Source organism: Pezoporus wallicus, unplaced genomic scaffold, assembly GCF_028554395.1.
Source record: "Pezoporus wallicus isolate ANWC-B61680 ecotype Strahan unplaced genomic scaffold, APGP_CSIRO_Pwel_v1 contig_3952, whole genome shotgun sequence".
Taxonomy (NCBI): domain Eukaryota; kingdom Metazoa; phylum Chordata; class Aves; order Psittaciformes; family Psittacidae; genus Pezoporus; species Pezoporus wallicus.
This window is the reverse complement of record NW_026635034.1, coordinates 6879469-6899007: the sequence shown is the minus strand read 5'-3', so window position 1 is coordinate 6899007 and position 19539 is coordinate 6879469. Positions and strand designations below refer to the sequence as shown.

The 19539-nt window shown below is 41.5% G+C and overlaps 2 protein-coding genes across 2 annotated transcripts in view; one reads left to right on the top strand and one right to left on the bottom strand.

Moving 5' to 3' along the window:
• Nucleotides 1–19539, bottom strand: part of LOC130592441 (nicotinamide riboside kinase 2-like) — a 136432-nt gene that overhangs the window by 48099 nt on the left and 68794 nt on the right. The gene's annotated exons all lie outside the window — the stretch shown is intronic.
• Nucleotides 5700–19539, top strand: part of TRPM7 (transient receptor potential cation channel subfamily M member 7) — a 58690-nt gene continuing 44850 nt past the window's right edge. Inside the window, exon 1 of the mRNA XM_057396591.1 lies at nucleotides 5700–5833. Within this exon, the coding sequence (XP_057252574.1) occupies nucleotides 5831–5833 (3 nt within the window). The 5' untranslated portion in view covers nucleotides 5700–5830. The remainder of the gene's footprint in view (nucleotides 5834–19539) is intronic.

The window sequence follows — 19539 nt, the reverse complement described above, 5'->3', positions numbered from 1 at the left end:
GAAGCAGTTCATTTGACCTTCTGCCCTGTTCTTGAAAAGCAGTTTGTTTAGACTGTCACGCTATGCTGGCATTGCTGCCTGCTGCTGCCTGGCTGCATGGAGAAGCAGCACCTCTGGCTGCCACTGTTTGGGGCAGTGCCTTCATGGAAGGAGATACTGCACCTCTGCTGCTTGCACATGGAGTATCTCTACGCAAGGGCAGCCTCGCTGCCTGCACCAGCTGGCTGCTAGCAAATGAAAACTCAAAGCAAGAATTTGTAAGCCCAAAGATTGCAGGAGGAACAATTTTCCCAGGAAAGCTTGTTTTTAGGTGTTTGTGTTTCTTGGTGTGTTTTAGGGGTTTGTTGGTTGGTTAGTTTTGGGGGGGGGGGTAGGTGTGTTCTTGGTTTTTGGTTGGTTTTTTTTTTTGTTTTTTTTTTTTTTTTTTAAGGTAGGCAGACACTGATAAGAACTTGCAAAGGGTCACCACTCTGGTGTAAATGTCCCCAGACTGTCCTGGTTTAACACATGTAAGTAGAGACATGGGGAGGCACACCCTTGGCAATTTTGTGCAAGATTTCGGCCTATGTTGGTTAAACTCTGAAACATAGTTTTCTGAGCAGTAAGTAATGTATCATATTCCCAAATGCAGGACATGCTTACATTATACTTTAATTGATGGGTTGGGTAGTATCTTTTTTTGCACACTATGGAGCACATCAAAAGAAAAATTGCGCATTTGGATCTACTGTGTGCTCTCTATCAGCTCATGAACTTGGATATCCCTTCCTATTGATATGGAATATCTTTCATGCAGATTTTAGAAGTGGAAAACCCACGCTTTCATTTACCTGATTTAGACGTGACAAGCCATACCCCAAAATAGCACTTGAGTTCCTGGGTTTACACTCTGAGCTTGGAGGGTCATGGGCCCTTTGTGTTGCCATCCGAAAGCCACTGTACAGCCTTTTCCTAGTGCTGGTCATAAGTTGCCAGTCCCAGAAAAATGGGACAGCACAAAAAGATGAGGAGCCTCATGGAGCTTCCTGGTCTGTGAGTTGCAAAGTAAATGGCTGGCTTTGTAAAATGCTCTAGCCCTTATAGATGCAGTGAAAATGCCCCTCGTGCTGTCATGATAGAGTCTCAGGATTAGAGGGGCACTGAACTCTCAACTGCACTAGTGGCCTTTGGGTGATACCAGATCAGCTCTTTTATCTCTAAAGGTGTGCTGCCTCTATGATCCCTTCTTTTAATGACTTTGTACAGTAAGATGTCAGTGCATTTTGCCAATTTTTAATACATGAGCAATTTAAATACATACATTGTATGCTGTGAGTCTCAGTCAGTTACAGGGGATAATTTGTTCTGTGACTGATAAATATGCAAAATTTTTGCACATTATTTTTACTTTAACTTTTATGACCTGTTTCTTGAATGTACAGTTAAGGCACTTGTTTCCTTTGATGGAATACATCTCAGCTGTTAAAGGTAACACATTGTTTAGACTAACTACTTTTTGGTTTTGAGGAAACTTGGCATAATGCAAAAAGATGATTAAACCTTTGGGACCTCATCAGAAGATGATGTCTCCAGTACATGAGTGTACCATGTACTGACGGTGACCAGAACTTCTGAACAATTTAAAAACTGTGAAATTACACTTTTTTTTAAATTTTATTTTTCCTGGCTTCAACAGAAACAAGTCTCCTCCTTTTAGGTTATATTTCTTAAGTGGTGTGCTTCACAGTAATAAGCTGTTTCTACTTCATCCCATTTTGAAATTACATATTTGGAATTGCTGAAAAGTTGTGTGTTTGTGATGTTGTTTTGTGTATTATCTGAGATATATCAGGCAAAATACTTACCCAGAAATGTGGCAACTCCAGCACTAGAAAAACCCTTCACAAATAACAGAGGAGACTCACAGACCCTGTTAACCTGTGTCATTGTATGCTTCTTTGCCTTACTTGACCAATTTTAAACTTTCAGGTTGAAAAAATAAGTATCTTCAGTGTTTGGGATTAGCAGTTGGAACATAAAAGTGGTTAGTTGGGACTGCAGCTGTAGCTGCACACCTGATTTACCCCAGTTTACCCAGACCTGTCAGAAATGGACAAACCTGTGGCAAAAAAAAACACGTGGGAGAACTCGCCCATCTTAAGAGTAAGAAAAGTGAAGAAGTGAATGAGTAATACCTCTTTTCTGTCACAGATTACTTTAGTAAGGGACAAAAATGTTTTCTATGCAGAATCTGTCTGACCTTGAGTAGGATATTAACTAGATCTCCTTATCAGTTGGCATTTGTATCTGATTTAACTGCCTGAACTCCAGCACGTACGTTGAACAGCTTTAAAAGAGCAGCTGAATAATAGCAGAGTTTCTGGTAAAATTTTTTAGGGACTCAAACAAACAAAAAGTCAAACCCAAATTACTTTAATGGTAACTCATTTAATTTCTCATAAAGAGAGTGATCTATTTTACTTTTTTCTTTCTGTGCCTGAGTCAGTATTTCATCAACATGAGGGTGAGTGAGTCTCATCCTGGCTGCTGGATATTGCCAGCAGAAAACCCTGAGATAAGGGCTTCCTTAGAGAGGTTTCCTACAGTCCTTTAGCCCTTAACTGCACTGAGATCAAGTTACAGCTGGTTTAATGCGATGTAAAACCTATTAAGGTTGACATCGCAAATATTACTAGTTCTTGTGATGATTACATAACAAACTCAACATAAAGTGCCAGTGACAGACTGATAGTTTGATTTGAGATATAAAAATGAGATAGGAACCACACAGCATATTTAACCCAGTTATATTCCATTTTAGATAACAGAAGCTTGCTTCAGGTTAAAGGTCCTTAAATGCAATAAGGTATAAAATAATGCGTTGTTATTGCCTTATTCAGAGCTGACAGTTGTTGATTTGGAAGGAGATACTGGAAGAATTTTGAGTTGACTATTGGTATTGTTGGAAGGTAACACTTCCCTCTGAGGCTAAGGTGCAGTGTTTTACAGGATTTAACATCTGAATGTACGAGAAGTCACTCTTTTTGGATGACTAACTCTGCTAGCCACATCATGTTCTGTATGGCTAATGAAAGTAATAAAGGGATATAAGGTGACTTCCTTATGCCATGTGCCATCACTCCCAGGTCATGAGGATGTACTTCACTGTGGTGCTGTGTCCTGCCCCCCTTCACAGCATTCTGAAGGCTGGCGTTCTCCCAGCCAGAGTGAGGCAGAGAGGATGTCGATGACTCATTTTCCTTTCATTTTCTTCACAAGCTGTTCCAGTGAAACAGTGTGCTGTCTCTCCATCTAAGCTTATCGCAAACAGTTTAACTCTTGAACAATTTGATGTCAAACTCTTTACAGTTTTTCAGTATCAACGGGGAAAAAAAAAGCGTGGAAAACTCCTCACCTCAAGCATGTTCTCCTAAAACAATAGCTTGTACCAGAGAAATCTCATGCCCAGGCTGGCCTCCAGATATTTTTTCCTAATTCCGTTGCTCCTTCTAACTCTTAGATTTATCATTCTCAAACACGATTACCATGTGAATCAAGTCAGTATAGCCCATAGATGAAGTCAGTATAGCTTCATATAGAATGACCTAGTTATAGAAGAACTTGCTTATTATCTTCATGTGGGATGTGAGGAGGTTTAGATTGATTAATTAGGGGAAAACATCAAGCGAGGAAGCAGACGTGGTAGTTTGTCAGAAATGCTTTATGGTATTAGCTGAAGAATTGAGAATTCCCCCATTTTCTCTGCTTTCCTTTGGAAAGTTCTTGAACCCTCTCCAGAGAAAAATTTACTGGGTTTCCACTGCTTCTTCTGTTACTGCTCGGTAAGCCAAGAACTAGCACTAGCACGTGGGAATCTGTGTGGGAACAAGTAGCTGTGAATCAGCAGGCTTTGGATTTCTTCTGCAGTAAGAGAGTGAATTTAGCCTGTTAGTTGTGAGATCTTGTACTCAGAACTGAATTAATTTTTCCCTGGAAACGCCTAATTTTCCTATTCTATGGAAATTGACAGTCCTAGGAGCCTAATTTTCATAGCTATGTGAGATAGCATAAATTCTTGTGATGTTAACCAAGCATTAGGAGCTCCCCTGCAGCAGAGGAACATCCTGCAGCAACACCCTAATTTTGGAGCTGAACTACCCTTGTGTTGGGTCTTCTGAAATTTGTACCTATTGTTTGAGCAAATGGGTTCTGCTGCTACCAGAATTTACTATTGGACAAGCCCTGCTAAGTAGCTGCTAATGAGAGGGTGTTTTTATCTACAGTTTGGTTAAAGTAACAGCTGCCAATTCTGTTGCTTTCAAGTGTTTGGTTTGATTTTTTGCCCATGCATTTCTAACAATGGAAGTGGATCTAGTAAATTTGGTGGTTTATGGAGCCTCAGGGGCTGAAGAGTGATATTACTGTCATGGTTCACCATTCTGTCACAACAGTGCTGACAAATGATGAGGCCTCACAATTAAAGTTGTAAAATGAATTTGAGCGTTCTGATTAAGTTTACACAAAATTATCACTCTCCTGTGGCTGTGGTATGTTAGAAATGGTACCAGGAACTCTGAGCTAGATTTAACTTGCTTTTGAACTATGTTTTAATTGCAAAGGAAGCACTGAGCTGTCTGGTTGCATATGTCCTACATAAAAATTAATGTCAGACATAAATTTTATGTGATTTGTCTAGATTTTTTTTCATACTTAGGGGAATATAAATAACTTGAACCAAACTTAATTGCTCTCTTTTTCTTCCCTTACAAATGCTGTTTATTCCATAATACAGTTTGTTGCAAAAGATGTAATGGAACAAGTAGTGGAAATGACTGCACGAGGCTTTTTATTCATGATACTGATTTGCCAAGTTTGCTGACTGCAGAAGGTAAGTTACTGCTCTGGGCAGTGCCAGATCTAAGCTGGGGACAGAGTTGACTGAAGTGGAAGAAATGCATCCGCCTTTTCCCATCCGAAACCAACTTTTCTCCCATTTTTCTCAGACTGAGGTGTGGGTGACCCTCTGCTAATGGTGGCACTGCCATGCTATGAGCACGATGGGCAAGAAATCTTCATTGAATCTTAACTAACTCTGCTCCCTGTTGTGTGGTTTAAAAAAGAAATAACGCGGGCTCACTTTATCGAGGCCCGTGACTTGAGACGTGCTCTGGCACAGCGCTTCCCGGGGCCGCGACAGCCGGTGTCGGGGTGATGCTTTCGTGCAGAAACGGGACTGTCGGGAGCAGCTTCCCGCTTTGAACCACGCGTTTCCAGGCAGGCGTGTTCCTGTCCCGGGAAGCTCTATGTTTAGCGTCACTTTGGCCTCTACCTCACGAACAGCACAAGGGGGGCACGGCCGCCTGGCACCCACTTGCGCTTGCTCGGGGCTCCCCCTCCGTGCGGGAAGGTGGAAGCCGTCCGCCGTGCCTCCATCTCCGGTCCTCCCTGGGCCGCCCGGCGCGGCCCGCAGCGCCACATGCGACCGAGGGGCGGTGAGCCCCGCTCCGGCGTCCCCCTCCTCCCGGGGGCGGGTCGCGCTGACGCGGCAGCGCCGCGGTTCTCAGCCGGCGGAGTCGCACAATTATGAGAAAGAGGCGCCGGGCCGAGGCTGCCGCCAGCGCTGAGTCCCGGTGCGGAGTCGAGCGAGCGCTGTCCTCCTTGTCCCGCTCCTCCCGTCACCCCCGGAGCGTTGTCCTCGCCCGGCTTCTCACCCAGCCCTCAGCTGCAGCCGAGCTCAGCCCCGATAGATGGAGACAGGCCCCGCCACCGCCGACGCCGAACCACGAGCAGGAGCTACCCGGCGCGAGGAGAACCAGAGTCGGCGCCGAGACCCAGCCCGGCCCTGAGGAGAATGGTGAGGGCGGCGGGGGCTGGGGGAAAGGGACGGGTCGGGCTGAGGGGGCGCTGCATCAGACCTGCCCCAGCCGGCTGCGCTGGGTCCCGGCTGTCGCAGCCGCCCTCATCCGCCGCGGCCCTTCTCGTGCCTTGGTGCGGCGGCTGTTCCCTTGCCCTCGCCGGCTGTGAGAAGGAGGGACCCCTCGGGGCTGTCACCGCCGGGCCGGAAGAGGTGGCGCGGGCTCCGGGCGCCTCGGGCCCGTCCTCTCGCGGTGTCCGGCGTCGTTCCCTCAGTGCCCGCCCGACGCCCGCGACCCCCAGGTCCCGGCGGGCCCTGCCCCGCGGAGCCGTCTGCGTGGTGCCCTCGGGGCCGGCCAGCGCTTCCCGGCTGCCCCGCAGCCCCCCGCGCCTCGGGGCAGCGCTGTGGGAGCTGGTCCTGCTCCGGGGGTTGACCGCCTCGAACCGTAACCTCTGATGAGTACTGGTGTGCCCCCCCTTCAGGGCTTTATCTGCTACCGGCGTCCATACGGTGGACCATGTGGTTCTCCGGGATGCAGCTGTTCTGATCTTCTACCGGTTTCATCTTCACGATTTCTACACCTTGTCATGGACAAGGGAGTGTGTGAGCTTCTGCAAAGAAAGCACAGTTTTAATTCCAGCTCTTCCTTCTTCTGGCTGCTGATCAGTTCTTTATCCTTAGAAGTGGCTTCCTTAATTGATATTTACAGAATTTAAAGTGAGCCATCGCATCAAGTGCTTTCAGATAATTTTGAAAATCTAAGTGGAGTGTGCATTTGCATTGCTACAGCCTGCTTGAACTTCTAGTCAGGTACTTTATTTTGTTTTAAAGGTGTTTTATTTCACAGTATGTTGTTCACAGCCGCAGGGATTCCTACCCATGAGCTTTCCGTTTCTGCCGGTATCTGGGAGCTGTGTAGAAATGCGGGCTTTTTCTAGAATCTGCCAATCCAGCACTCTTCTAGGAAGAAGCTGAAAGTGCAGCCTTTGGTCTGACTTGAAAGAACACTCAGCATCTCCTACATGTGTGGTGCTTGCTCTTCTCAACTGAAATTTTGGGGGTTCTTTGGTTTTGGTTTTTGTTTTTTTTTAAGTTTTTGAGGTTTTTTTTGTTTGTTATTTTAGTGCTGGTGTTGGTGCTGACAGTGTAGAAACCTAGAGATTTCTTTTAACCATTATAGATCGTGGCTTGGCAGTTTTTCTGGCAATGTAGCAGTTTGCAATGTTTTATACTTACCATGTGTGTATCAACTACTTTGAAGCCACTGTTTAACAGGTGCTTTCCTGGAACTGAATATAGGACACATGCAGGTTCATTTTGCTAGGAATCTGCCTGCTGCTCCATGTCTATTTAGCAGTTTTGAAGAATTGCTGGACAGTGTCCAACATTAAATCAGGAATTATTCTAAAGAGTGAGATGTTCAGTGTGGCAATTCCCGGAGCTCAGTCTTTCTTTTTTCTTTTAATGTGTCTGTGTGGGTGAGATAAGTGTCTGCTAGATCATCCTTCATACCTTCTGGTATGAGGCCATTCTTGACTTTGCTATTTAAAGTGGGGGGGGGGGGAAAACCCTTTGTGCATGTGGAACTGTTTAGGCTGGTTATGGACTGTTTGTACCTTAGTTTCCTGATGTTTTACTTTGATTTTATTTTTTTTTTTCCTTGCTTGAGCTCAGGAGCAGAAGGGTAATTTTTACTTGTCCTACAAAGGCACCTTGAAACATCACCTTGCATTTAACAGTTATCTCGCTTGTATTTAAAGCTGCTCTATCTGATCATCTACCTCCCTGCGTGGATTATCTTGGAGAGTGGTATTCTTTTGTGTTCTAAAGTTTCATTTCTTCTCTTGTCCCTCAGGGCTTAGCCTAGCTAGTCTTGCTGCCTTACCTTTTTGTCTTGTCACATCAGCCCTGCTTGTTCTGCTTTGCTGGTGATAGGCTGCAGCATCCAAACTCCTCCTCTCTTTCTCTCCTAGTTATCTTTACCACTTGCTGTGCTTCCCTTTCCAGGAAGCTTTGCACCAACACCCAAACTTTTCCTGCTTCTCTTTCATGTCCCTTCATGAAGTGCATTTCTATTAACTATTCACTCCTTGTGGACAGTCATGACAGATAAGTGTTTTCTAAACAAACCAATATTGTTTTGAACTTAAATAATTGATGCTGACACAGTAGGGTTTGGCCATATTGCTTTGCCCATTTTACACCGGTAATGCTGCAAAATAAATCTCTAAGAGGACTTGACCAAAAGTGTGTGAAGGGAGGTGGTTTTATAGTCTACAGTTTGTGTGCTTGACAGGATTTTGCAGATCAAATTCAGTTTTCTTTCTCAGAGTCTGATTCGCCTAACTAGGAGTTTAATACAAAGCTGCGCACGCAGTGACACTTTTACTGAACTTGGATGCTCTTGGCATGTTGTCTGAAAGAAATCACATTCAAAGTTCCAGTCTTTAAAGACTTGAGGCTAGATTTTAAAATTGTGGCTTATGTTTTCACAAGCCACAACTTCAAAATTGTCTTGAAGAATCAAGACAATGAAATGATACTTCTCATGCCAATATGCTTAACCTGAAAAATGTATCTTTGTCTTTTTTTTTTTTTTTTAATTTTTATTTAAACATATACTTATTTCTTTTGGAATCCCTGATTTCCTTTAACTGTGTCTGCTTTGGCTGCAGTATATGTATGCCACGTTAATTTGCTGAAACAAGTAACATAATTTCTGCTTTTTTTGTCCCACTTTTTAAAAGACAAACTGACAGGAAAATCAGTGTGTGTGTTTTTCCACAACTGAAGTTTTGTCTTTGAGGTCACATTTCTTGTTTCTAACGTGAACAGCTTTGTCTTGGTGCATTTTAGCTTCACTGGTTGAAATTCCAATAATTGGCTTTTCAGTAGGTAAAGTAATGAATAATCTCACCCCCTGTGAGTATCTGGATAAGATACTTATTAAAAATAATGTTACTTCTTACCTCTGATACTGACAAGTAGTATTGGGCTCTGGCAAGTGAGTCTATATGCTTCATTATTTCTACAAGAAATAATCCATGATACTGACCTGACCCTTGGTGAAACTTCATTTTCTTCATGTTCTGTGGCCTGAAGCCTTTCCTCTCTATTGTATTCTGTGAAAAGTTGTTATTGTCCTTTATTTGATTCAGTCCCATCTGTTTTGCTCACATAATGAGAATGTACAGATCATGGTGTCATGTTAGTATATTGTGATACAATTTATACTGAAAATTATCTACCTAATCCTTTGTTGCTGTTATTTTTATTACTTTAAGCCTAGCTTTTCTTTTACTTGAATTGTAGATGGTTTTGTATTTCAAGTAATGGAGAAGCTAATCTAACGAAAGAACAGAAAATGTAAACCCCCAAAACCTTTTTCTTGGCGAGCTTTTCTTCCTGACCTGGCTCAGCACAGGATTAGCTGGGCATCGGTGCTGCTGCACAGGAGAGGAGGTAGGATGTGCAGGAGACTTTTTGGTAGCAGCCAGTCATTAAACCAGCATTGCCTGGCACGCTGAACCATTGCATCTGACTGGATGGGACCACAGACCCAAGCAGAAGTGTTCCAGAGACCATTCTCTATCACAGCTGTTGTGCTGACAAAGGGAATGCTATTTTTTTTTTTTTTTGAGGAGTGGTGAGGTTTTTTCAGCCTTCTTTACACCTATATTTTGCCTAGCATGTAAAGTAGATGGGAGCTGTTTTAAAGCAAGGGCGTGAGCCACTTTCTATAACTACCAGGTTTGCGGGAACCACAGTACAGCTTGAGTTTGTTTTTCTCCCCAGCACTATAATTCTTGCAGGGAAGTAGGGACAGCACAGGTTGTCTAATTGCTGTTAGGCGAGCAGAGGAAATTTGTTACCCTTCTGTTCTTAATAAGAAAGAAAGGCCAGTGAACTTCTGATGGGATAATAAAATACAAAAAAAAAACATGAGAGAAACTGGGGTGAATAACATTATTATACTTAACTGTATCTTTTTTATTTTTCCTTCCTGAGTATTGGGCGCAAAGTGTTCTAAACCTATGGGAAATACAGGAAGAAAAATAACTGTGTTGCTGATTGCGGTGCTGATAGTTCTGAAAAGCTGCTGCCTTATGAAAGGACTTGAATATTTGTGGAAACATGTGGAAAATGTTTTGACAACATATGGTGTGAGGATGTTGCAGGAATAGTCTGCAACATAAATGTAGTGGTTGATTGCCAAGGAGTGTTTGAAGTACGGTAACAAACTGCCAGCACATTAGAGCAGATTGAACTTGATTTATAAGTTAGATATTTTTTTCCCCTTAACTAAAGCAAAATTAAGATGTTGCTGAGGTTTTAGGATTGGACTAAACTTTATTCTGGGAATGTCTGCGGTTTTGGTTTCATTTGCTTTTGGTTTGTTTTTTAATACTAAAAATTGTATCAAAGTTACAGATTATTTAATACTTACGTTATTAAGAGCAATATAGTTTTTCCTAAAGACTCTTACAAACTCCATCTAACTCAAGCTGTTTCACGCTTTTTCTACTGTCAGATTTCCTGAACTATTTAAATTCTGTATGTATGGGAAATGAGCATTTGCTGAGTTACTATATCCCAAAGCACCTTCATTTCATTTGATTTCAGTCGAAGGAGAGTGGCTTGTAATACGTGTGCTGGCATATCTGTTGATTTTCTACAGCTGTGAAATTGGAATTTTACAGGCTAGTTTTGTTCTGAAGTTGGGACTCTGGTGTGTGTAGTTGGACAACTAATGTTTTTAGAAGATCATCCAACTTCAGAAACGGCTATTGTAAACCCCTTGTGAAGCCTTATTGCTGCTTCATCTTCAACCTGTCCATGGAGATCACCAGTTTACATTCAGATACAGTCCAACTTGAAGTACTTGTTTTGTTTAAATGTCTGTCATGTAGTTTGCAAAGCTGGCAGTTGGCTAATACACAGTTTCGGAGTGTAGGTAGATGTGTGCATACAGGTTGTCTACATCTGATAATTATGCACGTGTGAATCTTATCAATGTCTAGACTTACCAGCAATTTGGAAAGGCACTTTCTGAGTTGGAGAGCTTTGGAGCTATTTCAAGGTCTGTGGCAGGGTGGTCAGGCTTTTTGCTTCCTAGTCATGGATCCAAAAGTCTGGCGTGGATGCCTCCCAGTGCTAGTGGATTCTGCAATTGTTTACTACTAATCGAATGAGATTAAAAAAGAAACCAAACTGCAGGCTCTGAGAATTTTCATATTTCTATTAAGCTCTGGTTTGCTAATTTTAATTTGTTTTTAATTTTCACTTTTTGGTTTTATTTTTCACTGACAACCTTTTAGGCAATGACTGCAATGAATTTTTGCTGTTGGACACTAATATGTTCCTGCTTGAGAATATTTTCTCAGTTACAGCTCTAAATTCATTTAATCAGGTGTTCAGTCTTTCACCGTAATATAACTGTAATCTTCAAAGCCTGGGAAAGTGTCTCCTACCTCTCAGTCAGTTCTAACACAATGGTTATTGCAACTGAATACCAGCCTTTGTTCCGTGCATTCTTCCCACTTAGCTCTACCCAAAGAGGTACTTGTTTTCTTTATCTTATCTACTTGATTCTTGTCACCTTTGCGAAGAGGTGAACAGAAAATGTTTTCACTTTGTAGTCCCCCTACTTGTGCTGGGTGGAATTTTGCAAGGTGGCCCTGGCTGATGATTCTTACCCTAATACCTGTGAAAGTTTTTCTCCTCCCCGTACTGCAAAGTGATAATCAGTTTTTGTGAAATGTGGACCAGACAAACCTGACTTCTAAAATGTAAATTTTAAATTTAATAAATAAATTTACATTTATGCCTTCTGTAAATGAATTTCTAGTTGCTATGTTGAGAATATGCTATTTCACAAGCACCTATTGCTTAAAAATTTCTAGACTTGGAGCACTTCTAGAATCACCTAGCAGTCCATGTCCTCCCACTTGTCCTGGTTTCAGCTGGGATAGAGTTAATTGCTTCCTTCATTGCCAGTGTAATTCCAAAGACTGACCTGAAGTGCTTGAGGTGTAATTGTGTGTGTTGCAGGGTCATAATCTAAGATAGGGGTCAGGGTTGATGTTCCAAGTCCATAATATCTTTACTAGCTGCTCCCACGTCTGCCAAAACTCTTCTTTAAAGGTGTGGTTGTAATGCAGTCTGAACTCTGCTAAGCTTTGGCTGTCACTGTTCCGCCTGTCTTTGTGTCTCCCTCTGTACTCAGTCACTGTTTGGGGCTATAGATTGAACAAACATCTAATCACCTTTTTTTTTTTTTCTTCCCCTTTTCCCTTTTTTGAGGATTAATTTTTTTGTTGGTCATTTCCCTGAATCAGCTCTCCATGTGACTCTGTAAATACCAGTGGTGGTATGACATAGGGTGGGATCATGTGCAGAGGCTTAGGAAACCGGGATTGTGGTACCTCAAACTTGTCATGACCTGTGAAGCTGGTTTAGAAGCTTGCTCTGAGTTGTGCTTGAGAGTTGACTTGTGACATTGTATTAGTAGCGTTTGGTTACTCTATTTATCTCCCACTCTACACCAGTGTTTTCTAAGTCTTACAGCCTTCTGTGCAGGTGTGGATAGAGCAGAGCCATCACAGGTTGGGTTCTATAGCCTCTTCAAGGTATAAACCAAATTGCCTTGCAAACCTTGTCTAATTGCATTGCAGATAGGTAGTAGCTATGCTTGAATACTTTTGTAACTAAATTCGTGTTTACACAGGATGTTTTCTTGACCTTCTTTTCTGAATGTGTGCTACCACATGTAAGATAGCTTTTTTTTACCAAATATTCTGCTGTATTCTGTCTGTGTGAACTGACCTGCATCAAGATGAGTTTGACTCCTCCCATCAATCAAGATGAGTTTGATTCCTCCCTTCAAGTTATTGCTGTTGGCACATGATCCACTTCTGGTAACTTGCCTTGCATAACAAAATAACACTAGTTTTGGGTTGTTTTTTTTTTCCTTCATGTTCTTAACATGCTGCTTATTTGCTTTTTAGTACTATTCCCTTTCCTGTTTATCAAGAAGCTGAACCTGTTCCTTTGCAACAGGAGAGAGCAAAGCCGTGCTCTAGTAATGTACCTGACAGAGCTCAGCACAGCAGCCATGTGGCCAGGTTCAAAGACGGTCACGATGGTGTACAACATGGTTAAAATTGCATGTATATTGGCTTTGTGTAGTAAGCTTAATGCTGTGTAATAGTTTGTGGGTACAGCATGTCTGCAAAGGCTCATATTCCTTTCAGAGCCTGTCTCCATGGCTGCTGCGGTCATGTAAGTATTTAGTGAGGCATGACTTCGGTCACCTGAATAGGTTAAATTATGCATGTGCTTAAGTGACACATGATTGGAGCCAAAAAATACCAGTTGTGTAATTACAGAACTGTTAATCAACTTTCTCTTCAATTACAAAAAAAAAAATAAATCAGTTGATCTACAAGAGCAGGTGCAGTTAATGTTTTAAATACCCAAGTCTTACCAGTTTCTCCTGTGTTTCTTGGCTGCAGTATAGTCAAAGCTGTGGTTTGCAGAATTTTGTTAAACAGCAAGTTTAATACAACTTCAGCTGAAGGCATTAGAAAAGTGCACATCTGAGGGTGATCCTCTCGCCAAAATGTTTGAGAGTGATCTTGAAGGAATTCCCACTGATGGAAGTAATCTCACACTAAGGAAAGAGTGATGAATCACTGATACCATAGCTGACAAATACCCTAGAGAACCTTTTAGGAACTTAGCATTGCCTGGTGTTGCAATGCCTCTGGATGCAGAACTGGTTGAAAGAGGTTCACTCAGCCTGATTTCACAAGCTATAGTTTACCGAGTCCTTAACGGTGCTGCTCAAAATGTTCATGAGTTATGCTGCTGACTGCCCTGTGAGCACTTACCTTGGCCCGTGTGAGGGACACTAAGCAAAGACCTGGAGGTTGGGATGGACATTAACCTCTCAAACTGGCATTAACTGGCTTTGCAGCCAGAGGCATTGAAAAGCAGAAATATCCCCTTAACTAACCTTTGTCCTTTTAAATTGTGCCAAGTTAGAAATGCTCTTGATGAGGATTTATGCCTTTGCCTCATTAAGCAATTGGTCCGTCTTATTATTGGGTTTCTTTTATATAAATCTTGGGCAGAAAAATCCTCTTTAAGTTTTCAGCTGTTGGAAAAAATCCCTGGTTTGTATGCATGCAGTTTCCAGTGTAAACCCTACCTCTGTACTGTAGAACTGGGGTTCTTGTCACTGTTAAATTCTCTGTAATTGTTTCAAATGCGTTAGTGAAACAATGTGGTCTTATGTTGCTTATGTAGGGAAAAAGGGCAGAAAACACTCATCATCCTTGTCCTGTTTTGGACTGCCAGCTAGTGTTACAGGTGAACGTCCTGCACTGATGAAGGCTGCTAACAAATGTGTCTTTGTTTGAATGCATCATCTGGTTGTACTTGGTGTTTTGTAGCCCACCAGAGAAATACTTCTTACTAGTATAATCATAGTACTTTGTCGGACAGTACGATACGGTAAATTCCGGCCTGTGTTTTCTACCTGGTGTAGAAAATATGCAAGACTGAAGTTTTTCTGTGTCCAGAAAAATCCTGGTTTCAGTTGTAGAAAAGAGTTTCCTGGTCACTTGCATGTAGATGATGTGCAGAATACAGGTAGACTTTGCAGAGGGAAGATTATTTGCAAAAGCTAATTAGGCAGTGAGTCCCTAGGCTTGCTCAGGGGAGACTGAGGGGTATTCAGAGCAGCTCTTCTCTTTCTTCTGCAGGGAGAATGTAGAAAAATTAGCACTGCTAAGATAAGGTTAGTCTTTTGATTATCCTCTTGGGTGTCATTACTAGATGTTTCAGGGGTTTTCTGACAAATGTAAAGACCTTACAAGTAGAACAAAAAAAGTCTTTTGTAATTAATTTATTAGGAGTTAGTTGGGGTTTAATTATACTGTGAATGGGGAAAAACCATCATCAGTGCCAGATAAGAGTGGATGCTATTCTCAAACTCAGGGTATCTGCCCACCTAACATGTGGCCTTAAGCAACATGTTCTTGCATCATTGGCAACTCTCCAAGAAATAAAGAAATACCATCTTAGCTTCCTTTGCTTCCTGAGCATCAGGATACAGGTGCTTAAAAAGAATGCCTTTTTGTGTGACAGATCTTCATCCAATTTTCCTGGTTGCCTGGAGTAAGTGTGCTTTGAGGGATTATTTTGATGTACCTTGACAGTATGCTTAGATCAGCTCAGCTGCTTTGCTAACCCAGTATCTTAACAGCTACCAAAGGGGGATGTCCTACTTCCCTTTTTCCCATCCTGATCATGGCCACGTGGTCCTTCCCTATGCCTTAGTTTTCTGCCCAGCTTGCATCTGAATTGATTCATTCTGACATCAAAGCTACCTGCTTCTTTTTTTTTTTTTTTTTCCTGGAAATAATGTTGTGCTGGTTTAGGAAGCACAGTCAACTCCTTAAAGGGCTGGTGCACAACTGCTAGTGGAAGGGAAATAGCAGGAGAATGGGTGCAAGGGCATAGTGGTAACTTGCTCAGCTTGTCTTCTCTGCCTCCACTCTCACTGTAAAATCTGAAGAATTGCGTCTGTTAAAGCAAATAATTTCCCCCATGTATTTTGGTTTTGCTTTTGCGAGGACTTCTGCCTCTGTACTGTTGTCTTTAATTTCTCTAAAATGGTAGCCTGTCTTCACTTCTTTGCCCCAGTAGGCCAGAGAGGAGGCCAGGGTCTAAGTCCAGCACAGCTTAGGCAGGCCTTTGTGCTATGTACCTCTTGGCATTGGTCAATTTTACTGGAAGTGAATCTGCTGGAGGAAATGATAATAAACAGAAAACATTTACAAAGTGTTGTGATCTCTCAATGTCATTTCAATCAAAGCAACTAATTGTTGCTTCTCCTGTCCCACAAAAAAAAAAAAAGGTTATTTTAACTCCGTGATTTTTAGAAATAATTTCTGAGTTATTTTAAAGCTTGAGGTATTTAACATGGATGCATTGCAGGTAGTTCAGTTATGTGGGTAACCTGCAATTATACATCAACAGTTGATAAGAGAGCTGATCTGCTTAAGTAGGGGATACTTACATCCCTGTGCAATAAACACAAATTAAGAGAAAAGATTGAGACATCCTAGGGGGCTACCTGTGTTACTGCATTGTGCTATCACTTGTGAATAGGCATTTGGAATGTATCTTTTTTTGCTAATGGGAAAATCAGTGTGAAAGAATATTTCAGCAGTTGGTATGATGTTGGGACAGAGACCTCAGTTTTTACCTAAGACTAGCCCTAGGAGAAATCAGTAAAATAAGAGAGCTCGAATAATTGTTTATTTTCCTCAAAAACAGAGGGTGGAAATTTTTAAGAATTATGCCTAATTAAGCATTATATATTATTTCAGACAGTAATTAGCTTATTTCACATGTGCCTAAATAAGTCCAGTTAAGTTTCTTCTTTGCACTTTTCTAGAGTAAACAGAAACTACTTCAATAGTTTTAGCAAGGAACTGTATCTCCTGATAACAGTTTAGGTATATGTATGTCTTGAGAATGCTGTCAAGCTACTTAACGCCCCTAGGTGAGGGCTGTAGTCAGTATGCACCCTAGCCAGCTCTGTTAGGAGAGCTAGTTCTCTGTCATGACAGGCAATGGAAGTGTAACTGTATCCAGTACGTCTTTGTTAGTGAGCTGAATTTAAAAATGCTTAAGTCTTTGTAATTCTATAGTAGGAAATTTTGCTGTAGTAAAGTTCTTGGTAGCAATTGAAAAATTGTTATAGCAAATTCTTGGTTTGTTTTGTTTTTCTCCCAGCACCTCCTGCTTTCTCCATACTATTCTTATTTCCAAAGGACTCTAGTCACTGAGTTGACCAAAATGTTCTCTTCCCCCACTGCAGCTGGCAAATACTGTTACATTGGTGTGCATAGGTGTACAGGCAGGAAGAAGAGAGAGAATAGGAGTTCAGAGAACGTACGCCATCACATCCTCTGATCCCCTTACCAAGGAAGTGAAGGCAGTTCAGGCATTGTATGACTGATTTTTGTCTCCCTCACACTTCAGGTCCAATGCTGATATTTTAATGCTAGATTGGAACCAACCTAATACTAATTTTCTGCTCTGAGTTGTTAAATGTACAGAATGATTGATTTTTTTGATAATCACTGTTAAAGTGAACAGAGTGCCAAATCTGTTTCAGGTGGTTTTTTGTGTGTTTCCTAATGTTAGTAGTTTTGGCTGTAAAAATGAATTGGATTTCCCTGATACTGTGTCTGAAGGTGTTACGTGAAATTTCATCATCCTTAGCAGTGGTCTGGTGCTGTCACCTATTTCACATGCCCACTAGTATGTTCTCTTGCTCTTCTCTCACCCATGCTATTCAGGGAAATATAATTGATCCGTAATAATTTAAATATGTGCATAAGGCTTCTGGTTATGGGTGTGGGGTTTTTTTTTAAGATATTCAAAGGGTTGTCTGAGGCTAGGTATGTCAAGAATCCCTCAGTGATAACAACTTTCCATTGCTGTAGTGAGTTAATAATAGCCTCCTTAAGTCAGCAGGCACCAAAATCTTTGCTATGATGATAGAGAAGTACCTTTCTTTGTACAACATTAAAAATAAGTCAGATCTGTAAATGGAACAGGCTAAGAAAGTGGTAGAGCAAGATGAACGACATCTATTCTTCCAACTTGCTCTTGTAGTCGTAATATGCTTCAGCACGTAATGCATTAATCAGATGTTCATGCACTTCATGAACCAAAAAGGGAGGACCTTCTTCAAATTTGCAGCTCAAATAATGCTGAAACATATCCTTTGCACTAGGTGAAGTGAGCTTGCAGCCTGTATGCTGTCTATGCATAGTGGCTTCCAGAGCTGAACTTTTTTTTCATCTGGAAACAAATCGGACTCAAATCAAGGGAAGAATTAATTATTTAGCTTGTTGCAGGAGCCCTTTCCTACTGCTGTATTTCCAGAGGTGGCCACCACTGCCTATATTTCCTACATGATGGGGAGGGGACTGGAAGTTGCTTGGGGAAGACAGCCAACAGATCCAGGGTATGTGAATTGTTTTACATAAACAATGTAAATATAATAAACAATGTAAATGAATAATGTAAATGAAAATATGCCCCGACCCTTATTCCTTCCAAAAATAAACTCGGACTTGCAGGATTTTCTGTTCATACACCCTGTGTGGCACATGCAAGGTAAACACAGCACTTGTCAGAAATGTGGGCTATGAACTGAGCTAATTCTTTCATGTAGAGTAAATCTGGTGAGCCAGGAAGTGCAGAGGTTTTAGCAGCTGTGCACAGTGTGTCCCATTAGTCCTTGCAGAAAGGACCAGGAAGAGTAGCCATCCTTGATACCCACAGAAATTATTTGACCTACTTAAAAAGACTTGACATAATTTCAATTGCATGTTGGTGAGTAGGTATGCTGACTCTACCTTCCTCCTGGTCTTATTTAAGCGAGTGTGTAGGCTTGCAATCTGCACCAACAGTAAGGTTAGAACGATTCCAGACTGCAGCTAAATCATTGGTGCTGAGGGAGGTGACGAGGATGCAGACTATACAATCATATCACTGTAGATAAGGAAGGAAAAGTAGACTGTGTTTAAAAACGTAGGAGATTTGGGATTGGTCGTGTATGGGTGACTCGACATAGTTAAAAATGGGTTTTGAATGAGGGACCCTGTCACAAAGAAGCAGGCAGTGTATGACCGGTTTGAAAATGCTCCAATGTACTTCTGTCATGTGTTTTTTTGGAATCTCTCTTTTGAACAAAGTAGGCTTTAGAGTTAAAAATGCTGGTTGAAAAGCTGTAGCTGTATTTTCCTTGCAGTTACTCTCACATGCTCTCTTTCTATCCTTTTTCTTTCATCCAGGGTTATAAGGGGTAAAGAATTTTTTATCTCCTTTGAAAACTCAGTGGTTTGATGCTTCTAGATTGTACCTTTGGTATATGTTTTGAAATACTTGAATGCATTGAAGTGTGAATGGGTTTAGGAGCTCACAGAAAATCATTTATAGATTCCTTAGAAGGGCTAAAATTTTTTTAGCTGGGTATTTCATTAGCCAAGAGGATTGCATATATAAACTATTTTGACATCAATTTACTTCAGTTTGTAGCAGGGAAATGGATTTACCTTTTGCTGTTTTCTTTTTCCAACCAAAATTCCAAATTCTGTTGATGAAAATTGGGAAATAAAAATTAAAATAGGTATTTTACTCGTCTCCCCCTTCCTTTCCCAAAGGCATGTTCAGCAACAGCGTGCCATCTGCTGTGCGCTCTTGGAGAGTCTGGTTTTGGCAGGTTTATTTAATTACTGTATCTGTTACAATTGGACATTTAACTCTAAAGGTGGTTGTTACCTCAGCTGAGAGAGCGCCATTTTGGAATGACACCAGTGTGCGTGGGTCTTCGGAAATCAACTGATGCTTTATTCCATTGTGACTTGAGATACCTTGAACTGTAGGATCAGTTGTGAGATATTTTCTAGGTATATTTTGGTTTGTTTTGTTTTTAAGGATTTCATGGATGGTTATGCATTTAAAGTCTTAATACTTTCTGAAAAGAGTAATTTTATGACTAGTCTAGCTGCAGAACAGCATGCACCTTCACATGGGTGTTAAACCAGCCATTTTTAAACATGTATTTAAAAATATGCTGGATCTGCTCTGAATTTCCCACTGAAAGACCTGCATTG